General features: G+C 44.9%; 6 protein-coding genes across 6 annotated transcripts; 5 read left to right on the top strand and 1 right to left on the bottom strand.

Moving 5' to 3' along the window:
- Window positions 1-2,889: 2,889 nt before the first annotated feature.
- Window positions 2,890-4,144, top strand: PAAG_01430 (integral membrane protein; the record flags this gene model as incomplete). The annotated part of the gene is made up of 2 exons (XM_002796376.1): window positions 2,890-2,935; window positions 2,994-4,144. The coding sequence occupies 2 exons, from the start codon at window positions 2,890-2,892 to the stop codon at window positions 4,142-4,144; spliced, it is 1,197 nt and encodes a 398-aa protein (XP_002796422.1).
- Window positions 4,145-4,955: 811 nt separating this feature from the next.
- On the bottom strand, window positions 4,956-5,843 carry PAAG_01429 (hypothetical protein; the record flags this gene model as incomplete). Its single annotated transcript, XM_002796375.2, has 1 exon — window positions 4,956-5,843. One exon carries the CDS (start codon window positions 5,841-5,843, stop codon window positions 4,956-4,958), a length of 888 nt encoding a protein of 295 aa, XP_002796421.2.
- A 632-nt stretch (window positions 5,844-6,475) lies between these two features.
- Window positions 6,476-6,840, top strand: PAAG_01428 (hypothetical protein; the record flags this gene model as incomplete). The annotated part of the gene is made up of 2 exons (XM_002796374.2): window positions 6,476-6,602; window positions 6,677-6,840. The coding sequence occupies 2 exons, from the start codon at window positions 6,476-6,478 to the stop codon at window positions 6,838-6,840; spliced, it is 291 nt and encodes a 96-aa protein (XP_002796420.2).
- Window positions 6,841-7,073: 233 nt separating this feature from the next.
- PAAG_01427 (hypothetical protein) lies at window positions 7,074-7,334 on the top strand (the record flags this gene model as incomplete). The annotated part of the gene is made up of 2 exons (XM_002796373.2): window positions 7,074-7,109; window positions 7,188-7,334. The coding sequence occupies 2 exons, from the start codon at window positions 7,074-7,076 to the stop codon at window positions 7,332-7,334; spliced, it is 183 nt and encodes a 60-aa protein (XP_002796419.2).
- A 2,549-nt stretch (window positions 7,335-9,883) lies between these two features.
- Window positions 9,884-11,109, top strand: PAAG_01426 (hypothetical protein; the record flags this gene model as incomplete). The annotated part of the gene is made up of 3 exons (XM_015844344.1): window positions 9,884-9,949; window positions 10,003-10,542; window positions 10,612-11,109. The coding sequence occupies 3 exons, from the start codon at window positions 9,884-9,886 to the stop codon at window positions 11,107-11,109; spliced, it is 1,104 nt and encodes a 367-aa protein (XP_015701252.1).
- Window positions 11,110-12,077: 968 nt separating this feature from the next.
- PAAG_01425 (eukaryotic translation initiation factor 3) lies at window positions 12,078-13,655 on the top strand (the record flags this gene model as incomplete). The annotated part of the gene is made up of 2 exons (XM_002796371.1): window positions 12,078-12,389; window positions 12,534-13,655. 2 exons carry the CDS (start codon window positions 12,078-12,080, stop codon window positions 13,653-13,655), a joined length of 1,434 nt encoding a protein of 477 aa, XP_002796417.1.
- Window positions 13,656-14,313: the final 658 nt, after the last annotated feature.

Raw genomic sequence — 14,313 nt, 5'->3', positions numbered from 1 at the left:
AAGCCGAAATGATTTCAACGATATGTTCTCACCGCAGTTCCCTTATTTAGAGGGTGGATTTTTATCTCCGACGAGTGGCTTACGCGACTCCCCACCCATGACAAGATTCGGCGCATGCTGCTAGATCTAGACAGCCGCTTTCTCTATGCGTACGAACTTGTTAGTGAAAAGAAGGTTTGCTAACTTGCCATTTTAAGAGGATTATGGGGAGATTTCTCAACTTACCGGCTAGTTTTGAAAATATTCAAGTCACTTCGCGCCTGCAAATGCTGAACGGTCATCCGTAGGCTATGGCAAGAGTGTTTGGCCAGAGACTGAAAATGCACATTGCTTTGCGTTTTACTAACTCACGTCACATCAACACCGAAAGGTACGGTGCGGAGTGGGGGCTGGTTTAGGGTTCTGGGGAGGTTGCCGCTACCAGGTCGTTTCCAATTGTACCAATGTGTTTAAACCGCCGTGAGGCAATGGGTTCTGGTATTCATGGTGTCGGTCCAATACTGGGAGAGTAGTTTGAGCCAGGAATAATTAAAGTGCTGGAAAGGAGGGTGTGCTTAACAGGAAACGTGGCCTATATCAGGTCAAAAGAGGTGTTACGCCAAATGTCAGGTTTCAATTCTCTGTGACCTGTCCTGATCTTATTCTGCGGGACACCAGGTGTCATCATTGTTTCTACATACCTTCGTGGAAACGAGCACTGACGAGTTGAAGGATAACTTAAGGTTATGGCCCACAAAAGGCTAGTTATTTAGTCACGCCATCACCGGATAATGAAAGGCCGTTGGACCTGCGAGCGTTCCTTCAGTGGAGTGGTCGCTAACTTGAAGTCATTTATATATATATATATATATATATATATATATATATGTGCAAATGTAAACTGTCCGATAAGAGCAGTTCGCAAGGTTCCTGACATTGAATGCCCAGGCCATTAGCTCACCCCAGTTAAACCCAAGATGTTGCCTGGATGGGGGTGCAGGCGGAAATGTGGGTTCTCTCCAACGTTTTCTCTCGTTGATTCATTTTGGCTTTGTGATAGCGGAGCACTGCCTATATATAGACATCTCCCCGGATCCTTGGACCGTATAGAGTGTTTTCGACGGCCACTGGTCGTCATGATCTAATGCGGAACTGAAATCGAAACCGAGGATAGAGGAAAAACTGCTACCAATGCAGGGATTGCAAAGCAATCTAATCATGTCAAATGAAAATGATCAATCAATCAAGATTGCCACAGTGCTGGATAAATTCCTCCGCACAACCACTTATACATTTATTTTATTTGGTTTGTCTGCCTCAAGGCATGTTTTGTGAGGCTTATTGAATGCATAGTTTGTGTTCTTTTGACACAGGTTTTAAGCACGGTTAAATATCGATATCTATATTTGATTGCCGTGAATCATGGTACAGGAGGCCGAGGTGGGTTAAGCAGCCCATATGTATGTCATTCGATGATTGTACAGAAGGGTTTCTCGGCATCAGCCGCCTTTGCTTTGCGATGGTCGTCATCATCCTGGCTGTGCTGAACCGTCCAAGTAGGCCAGTGAGATAAATGATCGCGAAGGATGGAAGGCCAAGAAATGGTTGCAGCACAGGAATTTGCTAATCGGGGATTGGTGAGGGGGAAAAATGCAGATGACAGAATGATGAATTGATGATACTCGAGAGATGCACTCACGCCTGTGGCATCTCTTAACTAGCCACACCAAATCCTCAACTGTATCACCATTATTCCTCGAGGCCGCGATGCTGTTGCGTGTCCTGTTGCACCAGATCCATAGTCTCCTCTCTCTGTGAAGCCTTGGGTGCTTGGAATTTCCAGGTCCACGGCACAGCAACCCCCCAATATCACCACCAGCTGAAACCCTTTTCTTGATTCCGCCCTTTTTTTTTTTTTTTTTTTTTTTTTTTTTTTTTTTTTGGTTTTCTCAGCATCTTGTTTGAGTACGAGTTATTCTTCTCGTTCTACTCTCAAATTTCCCTGGGAATATCCTTCAACCCCTAAATAGACACTGGGGCTAGACCAGCCACTGTTCCTAAAATGATCGAACTGGGTCTCTTTAAACCGATAGCTATCCCTGGAGAAAATCAATTTAAGCTAATTTCACAGCCCAGTTGAAGTGATTATGTGCCGGATAAAATGCTCGCGGTTGTCAGTGTCCAGCATAAGCTTTGAAAACCGGAAGAATAAGAACAAGAAAACTCCATACAAAAATAAAATGAAAATTTAAGGGCAGATGGATGAACCCAGAGGCCCATATCCTGCAGATCACTGCAGCCCACAGGATTTCCAATCCTTGCAACCCCCCTTAGTTTCAAGAGGCTGGGCTCACAAATGGCTGCTGTGTAATTGACCCTGTGCAGCCATTGCTAATGTTATCCTGCAGCAATATCCTTGTGTGTGCACTGTTTCGTGCCAGGTTTTCCTGCAACAAAAGATGATTTGCGCCTTTGTTGCACCCGAGACTATAATAGGCTAGGTGGATGGGCTGCGCGTACAATAATGTGACGTCTCTAGACACACTCAATCAATCATAAAGTTACTTACATACACAGGGAGTACGTACGTACTCTATCCACGGTTTCAAATATGAATTTGGTTTATGCCGCTTTGTTTTTTCCCTTGGTTGATATTTAACTTAATGTGCGGTCGTTTCTTCTCAGCCTCGCCTCCCTCCCTTTTGGTTAAATTGCTTATTTTGATACGCACAACACTCAACCTCCATTCTCTTCACTCCTAACTTGATGTAGCTATTGTTAACTGTAGCTGAATTAGCCTTCACAGGTGATTACTTATAGGTGTTACAAAACGACCTACTTCATCCGACCAAATACAGCGTCCTCTACGCTGTATAGGCATACTCAGTCTGTGCCTGGAATATTTCCGCCATGAGGCTTTCCCCTACAGCGGTCGCGGCGGCCATCTTGGCCTCTAGTGAGCGCTCTCTATATCATCATAGATATAGAGATTCCCTGGCTAACATTTCCCCCAGTGCCAGTGGTGCACGGCCAAACAGCGCAATTTCGCCCTAGCGACGCACAAGGCATCTTCTACAGCCTGACCATTCCCCCGTCCACTGCTTCTCGCGGCGAAGGCCTTATCTTCTTCACCATGGAAGCACCCAGCGATGGCATGCAATGGTTCGCACTGGGCCAGGGAAGGGGAATGACTGGTTCTAACATATTCGTCGCCTACGCCTCATCCGCAACCAACATAACCGTCTCCCCGCGTCTGGGCGTTGGCCATATCGAGCCTGAATACAACCCATCCGCCCGCATAAGCCTCTTGGAAGGTTCGGGAATATCTAATGGCAAAATGATTGCTAATGTTCGATGTGACAATTGCATGAAATGGGACGGTGGGTCCATGAGTCCCACAGATCAGAAGAGCCCCTGGATTTGGGCCATGAAGGCCGGCAACCCTCTCAACTCCGCTGATGTCAGAGAGCAAATATCCTTCCACGACAACATGGGCACCTTCAGCCTTGACCTGAGCAACCCATCAAATGGCGGATCGGGAGGATCGGACTCAGCTACACCGGGAGTTTCCCAGAAAACCATCAACATCAAAAGCGTGACACACGGCATCATCATGTCTGTCGTCTTCGTCATCCTCTTACCAACTTTCGCATTGGGGTTGTTTTTGATCACCTATCCACAAACAGCATCGCGCATCCATGCTCCCCTGCAACTGCTAACAGTCTGCGGCGCTATCGCCGGGTTTGGCGTGGGTGTCTCTCTAGCCCGCGACCTGGGAAAAACAGCCATGTACCACCCCATAATTGGCTATGTGGTCATTGCCTGGCTGTCGGTGTTCCAACCGCTTCTTGGCTATCTGCACCATCGCCACTACGTGCGGATGCGCAAGGGGAGTGTGATGGGGTTTGTGCACCGCTGGGTCGGCCGTGCTATGCTCATACTAGCTATCGTCAATGGTGGGTTAGGTTTCAAGTTTGCCGGAATTGGGAGCGACGCGGCGCCTAAGGTTGGAGTTATTGTCTATGGGGCTATTGCGGGATTCATGGGCGTTATTTACGTCGCTGTTGCAACATGGGGCACGGCAAGGAATCGAAAGGAGAGATCAGGATCTGACGCATCTCTTTTGGGCGCGAACGAAATGAAAGATGGGGCGAATAGGAGATAGATATATGGCTGCTCGGTCGTTGTGCCCCTTACCAAAGAGATCAGTGCAGCTGGGCTCGAGTTGCTTTCTTCCCTGCGTTAGGTGTCATGTCTCTCATTATTTTTTCCTTTGGTTTTTCATTCCCCTTCATGGGTGTTTGGTCGCTGTGACTTTTCATCGCCGATATCCCCATCGTTTTGCTCAACATCTGCTTTCCTTCTGCTAAACTTTTTGATCTACGAACGATTCAGCTTCTGCGTGGACTGTCTTTCTTCGTCTTTGTGCTTCCTCATTTATTTTCTTCTTTTTTTCTGCAAGGGAAAGTATTTTGAAGCATTTCCTCGGGTTTAATGCAACCCTTTATCTCTTTATCCATTCTTGTCTCTCCCTCCCACCACATCCCCTTTCTTTCTTTCTTTCTTCTTTTCTTTCCTTTCCTTTTTTTCCTTTTTTTTAAATGATATTTCACCAAGTACCCACTCATCTCGTAGTTGGTAGCCATTTGATTAGGTACTTTGTATGTACAACATTTTCTGTTTTTTTGCATTTCCTTCTTTCTTTCCAATTACTTATTTACTATATAGCTTGATAATATGAACTATAAATTTCGATTTACTATTCCATAAACAAAGTAGTACTTTCTTTTCTTTTCTTTTCTTTTCTTTTTTTATTATTTTTTTATTTATTTATTTTTATTTTGGAGACTTAACAAAAGAGCAAAAAATAAAAATAAAAAAATAAAAAAATAAAAAATAAGAGCAACTGAATGATGTTCATCTTATATCCTCATTAAGTAACTCTCTGTGAAGAACAATTCATGTTGAGAAATCTTTCATAGTGGATCTTGTCTACACTCTCTATTCTCTATCCCTCCATGACATGAGCTTAAGTTTTGGGGACTCTTCACACCTAGACATTCTCGTACCTTGAAATCGGCCCAAAATCTTGTCGTACTTGCCAGTTCCCCAACTAATGGCTTCAAGAAACCCATCCACGCGACATAATCCCTTGGAATTTCGAAAAAAACCCGCTGACCACATCGAAATACCCATCCATCACATCCGGGTTTTGTGTGATCAGTTTCTTCGTATGCATCAAGGTAAGATCGTAGAGTGGCGCCAGTAAACCGCTGTTGAGTCCAGTCCGCCGTCTTCCACGGCTTATCCATACTGGAGTGGGCCAAACCCGGCCAGATAATTATATACATCACGCCCAGATTTTTGAAAATTTTCAGCATCACGCTGAACATGAAGCGAAGCATGTCGGTGAGGTACGGGAATGGGAACTTGAATGCTGGAATCCCTATGTAACGTGTTTTAGTACAAGGAGCCGTCTCGGGATCACCGAAGGACCATCGGTCCATATATTCTAACAAGGAGTCCAGTACGATGATGGGAAGCAGGCGAGGGGTCCCACTTTCATGGCCCCTGATTCCGTGAAGGAATAGGTAGTCATCCAAAGTGCATTGACTCGGATATTGTATACGCTTTGCAACTAAGCGGGAGCGCCGTATAGTTTGCAGAAGTGAACTCATGCCGTCATAAAGGGGACGTAGGAGTTTAAGAAAATGGCTTCGCGTGGCGATTTTGTCAATCGCCCTCCTATTTCTCAACGTGCGGGTTTCGTAGAGTGTAATGTGACTGGGTTTGAATAGAACTGGATGAGCAGTATATAATGTGGAGATTGTTGCAAATTCCCCAGATTTTGTCTTGAATCTCATAAGGAAATTTTGAGAAAAAGGGAAAAAAAAGACATGATATCTGCTCTGCTGATAAAGGCAGAGAGAATGAGGAAACTTGTGATAAGATATTGATGCCTGTAGATTTAAATGACGGTTGTTCAGTTTGTAAAAACAAAGCAGAGACAGGAGAATGTATGGTTGCTGTGAAAACAAAGAGAGATGAAGAGCCCCTGAATTTTTCTGTTAAGAGTGCAGAAATTACCAAAACCTCTTGATTTGCATTTTGAAGATAATTTTAAAAATAAAAAAAGAGGGGGTTAACTAAAACAACAGAATATAAGAAAGGGTGTCATTCACTACATGAGCACTACAGTTTCCCTGACCTAGACAGAAATTCATATTAGTATTAGCAATTGTAGGACATTCACTGTCATCAAACCCCGTCGCATTATCATCAACTGCGCCTATATTGCAGAAAGACATGATCCGATGTTCTGTAAATTAGGTGGTGTGGAAGCAGAGGGGAGTAGCTATGGCAACACTCTGCAGATATGTGCTGCGTGGGTGGGAAATTTAGGCCATGTCGGAGAAAAATGGCACTACCATTCCTCCACCGTATAATTAGGAAATTATTGTTACTAAAGCTCGTTCTAGTCGAGAGTACACAAAATATGGAACGAGGCGCCAAAAATGGGGCCCTAGATCTCAGAGAAAACTTTGCCTGTGGATCGAGAAGGAGATATGACGGGCTTGTTCCGGTGCCATCAATGGAGATGGGAATGGCCGGAATAGAACCTGGTTTGTGTGTTTTCAAGGACAGGAAGACCGAATAGCAACAATGACCACTTGTTATATGTTGCTGAGGCTATCAGAGTATAAAGAAATGTTGAATCGCATGCGAGTGATAACCAACTGCTTCCTCCGCTACCTTGGCAAAATTCTCATCCTTGGACGGAAGAATGATACCCGTTCCCCACGCCCTGATTCTGATCGCATTTCAATGGCATGGGTTATTTCGGATATCTCCACGAGATGAGTCGAACTATCCCGAATTTCGTAGTTTGCACATGCATCACACTCGTATATAATAAGATCCTATCCACGCTAATTCCTACACGCGTAAGAAATGGTTATAGTCCACCTAGCTGCGTAAGCCCGTTCTAACTGGACCTTGTAGAACTCGCAGTTCCCACACCGAAACACCCTCGGTCTGCTATCTCGCTAGAAAGGGGTTAATAAAGCAGTTCGACATAAAATGCTTATGTCCCCATGGCTATTCAAGCAGCGTCCGCGGACCATAAGAGTGTATAAAATACTCTCGGCTTCCTAAAGACACACACATAAAGTCAAAATATGAAAATCTGATATAACTAACCAATGCAGGAATGGCTAAGTAACAGGGCTGCTCAGCGGGCGACCTGGAAAGTGCTGCAAACCGCGCCTGGGAATGACCAGGTTGGCCGAATTGATCCAAAAGGTGGGAAGAGCGGTACAGCCTTCCAATGGTATGATTTCTTGATCGGAAAGTAAAGACTTCATACCGCATATGGTTGAACGAGGTCTGAATCCTGGAGCTTGGGGACAGCTCATGAGGATAACTTAAGAAATGTTTCTTGGCCAGCCTTCACTCATTCTTCCAAGTTGAGAAGGGAGTACTGTACGAACTAAGGATGAAAATGGGCAAGTATTCACGGTCTCTGCACTCTGCAGATGCTATAAGCTAACAAAAGACGTCGTAGAATTGACGGTGAAAAAATGGGTCTGACCATATTAGGAACTAACTGCCGCCAGTTTAGTTGAAACTTAGCCGCTGGCGCTAAACTCGGCTATGACAATCAGAGCAATTATTTAATACACTGTATCTTCCCAATGTTCTTCCCAATGTCAGAACGAAATATTCACAGAGACTCGTAGAGACAAATATAACCGGGCTTATAGAGTGAGCAGTTGAACATCCTGAATGAATTCTAATAAAGAAAACTGACAGAGATGGGAGAATGCTGCCTGGAAATAAGCACCATCCCCTATGCTCCTAATATCCATTGATAGATTATATTCAGCGGGCACAATTTCAAAAAACATATTCTCATGATGGAAGACAATAATTAACTGTTGTAATTGTTATGACTCGACCACTATAACATTCTGTGTTCTGCTGTGCTCTCTCCTGTCATCAGACAGAGCTCTAACTACAGTTGGCCATGATCACTCTTCTCTATTTCTCCTTTTCCTTTCATAGTATTAATTGCAATTTGTTCCTAAGTTTGTCATCAGAGTTTTAATTCATATCACGGTGTCCTATACTTATATATATATATATATATATTTATTCATTTGTTATTTTTTTTTCCACGAGGTTTAACAAGAATTCAAAGAATTCAGCCAGCGGGGGTTAAATCGTAACTAAATCCACAATTCACCTCCCTGAATCCCATTCGGAGAATCTTGGAAAGCTGGCGCTTCACGAAGAACATAGGTTCAAGGATGAGCGTGGCTCTGCAGTTCATAATGTCCTCAAATGTTCCAGAATTGGGGAACCCCGCACAGGACAATATCATCTGGTATTCCGTCATTTTAAGGGGGCACGATAGGGATTGACGGGCTTTACAGGGATTTAACAATACCATATTAGCTCAAAGCTCATGATGGCGCCGCCTGGATATTTAGTTAGTTAACTAGTAATAGTGGAGGTTCCATCGCGATTCTCCTGGGATTCCAAGGAGTAATTAGCTTGGAAGATACAGCTGGTGAGTGGATGGCCAGCGGTTTTGTTTCTGTGAGCTGATTTTGCATTGCTGGCCAACTTCTCGCTCATAATATTTTTCTGGATAGCCATCCTTTTTCTGATGTCGTGTGGGGGGATAATAGAGGAGTATATAAAGTCAGCTCGAGTGAGCATACTGCATCTTCCCATCTTTGTAAATACGTTTTTTGAGTATATCTGAGCTTGTCGTCTTGTGGATAGCATTTGTTTAACTAAACATTGCCCGGGCGATGGGACTCTGTGGTTAGCTATTAACTTTATAGCCAATCCCCAGTGCCCCAGGGCCCAACCTGTTGGTAGCTTCCCCAACTCAACTTACTTAACTATGTTCTGCCTTTTCCTTCTCCTTCTTCCTCACCACCTACTTACTCCTTCTTTTCCTTTTCCTCATCTTTCCCCTATATCTGATATATTCACACCACACTCAAGAGCCATTAATTGTGCTCTTGTAGGAATGTAAGTATTTACAGGAACTTTTGCATTCATACCTCAATCATCTCCGCTGTCACCTTGCGTTCCCCTGGTTTGCTACCAACTAGGATCAGTGCTCCCGCCTCAAGTTACACCCAGCCTATCCAACCCCTCCTAAGATCCAAATAGCATGAAAGTCCAACTGCTGTGCTATATTTGACCAGTCGATGTTGACCATTTCACCACTGTGTGACCTGCTTAGATTTTCCATTCGTTCCTGGGGAAGATGGACTTCCATGTTACGATCAAGAAGTCACATCTCGATACCCTCCTTCGTAGGTACGCTTTTTGGAAGATATGGCGTGTTCTCCCCCTTTTTCCTGTTTAATTGCCCCTCGATTAGCCTAAGTTTCTACCAATTCTTCTGGGGTTTCTTGTCGCCCTCTTTTCCTAAAACTTCCCCTATATACAATATGCCAAATTCAATACGGAGTATTCAAAGTTCTAATCGCGAACCACGGCCATATGAAGTAACAGGGCGGAGTTGGTGAGCACGCCATATTCACAACCCTGATGGCGTTTCTACTGTATATAGCTCCAGAAGCTCTGACACACGAGACCTCTATGCTGGAACTGTGTAGCATGGCTCGTCATCGGATTTTGAGATTGCCCCGAACATTGCTACGGTGACCATCCCAAAATCTGAGCATGACTTTCTTGTGAGTTTAAAATACCTCTTAACCTATTTATTGCTGCATTTGCTAACGCTTGTTGAAGCTTCGCAGGTCCCGCGAATACGGTACGCTTAGACTGCCGAGTCTGTCCCAGACTATATTCAAGCTCCCTCAACCATTAATATATTTTTTATGTCCTTTCCTGGTTTCGTAAACCACGTCTAATCCGCATGTTACTGGCAGATAATTTGAAGCAGGCCCTGTGTGAAGGAGGTGTAACTCAGGAAGCTCTTGAAGTGAGAACTCGAGCGTCAACTTGCATGGTTATAATCGCTAACCGGATGACTAGACTTTAATAAGTGGCCCTGGCAACCTAGATGATCCCGTGGACTCCAGTAGCATTCTTGGCAGCCAATCCCCAACAGAAATTGACAAACCCGAGTCCCACGCCCTAAGCGCAATCTCGAACGGTTCCAACAATGAAAATATCCCTTCTAACAGCAGCAGTAATGGCTCTCCTCATAGTGGCACAGGGAGATTTCAACGATATGCTGCCAATGGCAACTCCCGTCAACCTAGCTTCGAGAATGATGTTACGTCTTTCCCAAGTGATGAGAAAGAGGATATGTCATTCTATTGCAATTCGCAAACTAGGCAAGACCGCCAGCAACAGGCAAACTGTACAGAGAACCGCACTATCCTTTTAAAGGGCCTGTCTGAAAAAACGACTCATCGTGATATTGTTGCTGCTGTTCGGGGTGGTGCTTTGGTTGACCTTTTTTTACGCCCCCGAGAGCGACAAGCAAGCATCTCCTTTGCTGAGGGTAAATCCGCCCAAGAATTTCTATCCTATGCCAAACGTCAGGATCTGTATATCCTGGGTAAACCGGTGAGACGCTCTTGTGGTATATTGCAAGAAATAGCACGCTCACATGCTAATTGGACTGTACAACAACAGATTGATGTATCTTGGAGTGAACGCCAATTCTATCTTCCGGGTCATGTTGCTGGCAAGCTGGCAAATGGAGCTTCGCGTAACTTGGTTATCCGCTCAGTGCACCCCAACCTGACCGAAGCCAGAATTCGGGACGACCTGGAGCATATCCATAATCTGATAGTAATCGACATCACTTTCGAGAGAGGAAATGCGTACGTTTCGACCAACTCAGTTCACAATGCTCTTTTTGCACGTACTTGCATGATGTCGCGTTTGGCTTACAAAGGCATGAAAATTGAATACTATCCCGATGAATGCGCTGGTCCCTTACCTAAGGTCCAGTATGTACCAAAGAAGGTGGCACCAGCGCCTCCAATTAGGAAGGCAGCTCCGATGACCAACCGTTTCCTGATGCTCAACGTGGATGGGGAAGACGACTCCGAGGAAGATGATGATCTGATGAGCAGCACGTCCCTTGGTGGCAATATTAGCTGGGCAAACTCTAGCATTGCAGTCTAACATGCGTTTCCATGTTTTCCCTCTTCCTTTCCAAACTGAACTGTGGACATGACGGATTGACAAACACCCCTTTCGGCATTAATTATCACTTATTTCTGTTGGTATTAACCCGATGAGTAGAACCTGCGTGCAGGCTTAGACTCCATACTTCCTAAACATGGCACTCCTTTTGGGGGCCGCTACATTTTACACTTACCGTCATCAGCGCATTGAAACGTTTTCCAGTACATTCACAGCCAGGTTTGTGGGTACCATGTTTGTTCAAATTCGACCACGGATCCTTTATTTAGCTCTCCATAGATACCCACAATACTTCTTCCCTTGTTTACTCTCTATCTCTTTCTCTCTCTCACACTCACACACACACAACTGTTGAGGATTGTGGTGTTGGAATTTCTCTTATATGGTTCGACCTTTGTATTTCCTGTTTTTTATTTCAATTCATCATTGATGATGTTTTTCAGCATTCCACATGTCCCTTTCTTATCCCCTGATGCATGCTATTCGACCAAAATATTGAATTGTATGCACATACACAAATCAGCTATATGGTATTGACTATTCGAAGAGGTTTGGGTCTAATTAATTCTAAACAAAGACCTGCCAAAGCTGTCAACTATTTTCTAGTATATTCAATCTTCAATGCATCCATATCACTATATTTGCTTGTTGTTGAAGGAACCCCTTAATGTACTCCACGTGACCCAATCCCTGATGCGCTAAGATAAGATAAGCACAGACCACCAAACAAGCCGCAAGCGAAAAAGACGAAAAACTTAGAAATTCGTCAAAATTCGTCAAAATTCAACAACAACAAACCCATCACCACCCCGACACCTGACGACTCCACTTAATTGCTTCGCCTCTCTCCGTCAAACCGCCATCTCTCAATTCTCGCCTCCTATAGTGCTCCCATAAACACTTCGTCTAACTTCCTCCCTCTTATCGTGGGCCCGCAATAAAAAGCCATGGCCTATGACAACCGTACAAGCCGGCCGGTTGCCAACCTGCACGATGAATCCGACGTGGAGGAAGAGACGCTTGTCAATGATTACCGGGAGCAAGTACATTTCGATGATGGTATGAGTGACCTGGACCGGACGACGTCGTTGGGCGGCGGGTCGCAGACGCAGGACTTACAGGCACAGCTGGCGGCGGCGGCGACACCGCTCGAGTTCCAAGCCACGCTGGAGACGAAGTTTGCGAGCTATGATAACTATTGTAGCTTGTTTCATTATATATTGAATTCAGATGGGCCGGTGGATTTGGAGGTCCCTTCTGTATGTCGTCCTTTTTATCATCTGTGGATTTTTTCCTCGAAGAGTGAAAGGCTTTTGTGGAGATATGTTTATATATCAGGAAATTCTGCGTGGCATTTATCCTTCGTTTGTTAATGTGGATTAACTAACTGGTGCGATTCATAGTACTTCTGGGCGTGGGATGTGATTGACGAGTTCATCTACCAATTCGAATCCTTTTGCCGGTACCGCAACCGCATCGCTCGTACTGGCTCGAATGAGGAGGAGGCTCAACTTCTGCGGGAGAATCCCAACACCTGGGGGTGCTATTCAGTTCTCAACGTGCTCTACTCACTTATCCAGAGATCCCAGATAAACGAACAACTTGCAGCCATCAAGCGCAACGAAGATCCCACAGACGTTGCGGGAGAATATGGAAACCGACCCCTGTACAGAATGCTAGGCTATTTCTCCATCATCGGCCTGCTCCGCGTCCACTGCTTGCTGGGCGACTTTAGTCTTGCCTTGAAGACCCTCGATGACATCGAGATGAACAAAAAGGCCATGTTCGCCCGCGTCATGGCTGCCCACTTCACTACATACTACTACGTCGGCTTCTCCTACATGATGATGCGCCGCTACGCCGATGCCATCCGCATGTTCAGCCACATCCTCGTCTACGTGTCGCGCACAAAGAACTTCCAAAAAGGCAGCAACAGCTATGACGCCATTGCCAAGAAGAATGACCAGATGTACGCTCTGATCGCCATCTGCGTCGCCTTCCATCCGACCCGTCTCGACGACACGATCCACTCCGCCCTGCGCGAGAAATACGGTGAGCAATTCAACCGCCTCCAGCGCGGCGGACCTGAGGCCCTGCCGTTATTCGAAGAGCTTTTCCGCTCCGCCTGTCCCAAATTCATCAGTCCGACGCCGCCAGACTTTGACAACCCAGCTATGAATGTCGACCCCGTCGACCACCACACGGCCATCTTCATGGACGAGGTGCGCAATACCCTCTACAACCCGACCGTCAAATCCTACCTTAAGCTCTACACCACGATGGATCTGCAGAAGCTTGCTGGCTTCTTGGACGTTGAACCTGAGCAACTGCGAGCGTGGCTGCTTGTTAATAAGCAGCGCAGTCGGCAGACTCGGTGGGCAGATGGGGGTTTGCTGGAGGGTGAGGTGGTCAATGCAAATGATTTGGATTATGCGATCGAGGGCAATTTGATCCATATTAGCGAAGCGAAGGCGGGGAGAAGATTGGTTGATTGGTACTTACGAAACCTGGCACGGACATATTAGAGATCTTGTTTTGTGAAGACGATACCAACGTTCTATCGTGTGAGGGTTGCTCTCCCTGTTTTTTGCGTTGTCGGATTTGCTCGCCTGAGTTGTTACGACTAACTTGATGGGAAAAAGGATTTAAAAGCGGATGCATGCATAGATAAACCGGTAGGGAAGGCCTTGAACTTGTTAAAATTTTCTCTTGCCCTGTCTCAGAATTTTGTTAAACAAAACAACGAGAATACGAGGAATTGAAAAACGAAGGGAGCGAGGTTTTACGAATTTTTTTTTTATTTTTATTTTCTTCTCGTTTCCGATAATGCCTGTCTAATTTTAACTGATTGCTACTTCACTGCTTTTACCAAGGCGTTTCAACTTTTTATTTCTACGAACTTTCTCATTTCTTTCATTCAGTTAGCTTATTATTGACTCTTCCTTTTCTTTTCTTTTCTTTCTTTTTTCTTTTTTTTTTTTTTTTTTTTTTTTTTTTTTTTTTTTGCCTCTTTTCTCTGTTTCATGATCTTATCAAACTCCCTAGAACTTTTATACTCTTCGACTTAAGCTACCCGTATTTGGTGCATTTTCCGTGTTATGGCCATGGCTTGGATCCCAACTCACCCCAAGTTGAAGCCGAAGACATTGCATAATCGATCCATAGGGGATCAGATGATATTCA

The sequence above is a fragment of the Paracoccidioides lutzii genome, assembly GCF_000150705.2.
Source record: "Paracoccidioides lutzii Pb01 unplaced genomic scaffold supercont2.3, whole genome shotgun sequence".
Classification (NCBI taxonomy): Eukaryota; Fungi; Ascomycota; class Eurotiomycetes; order Onygenales; family Ajellomycetaceae; genus Paracoccidioides; species Paracoccidioides lutzii.
Note: the sequence above shows the minus strand (reverse complement) of the source record. Positions and strands in the feature narration are given on the sequence as shown.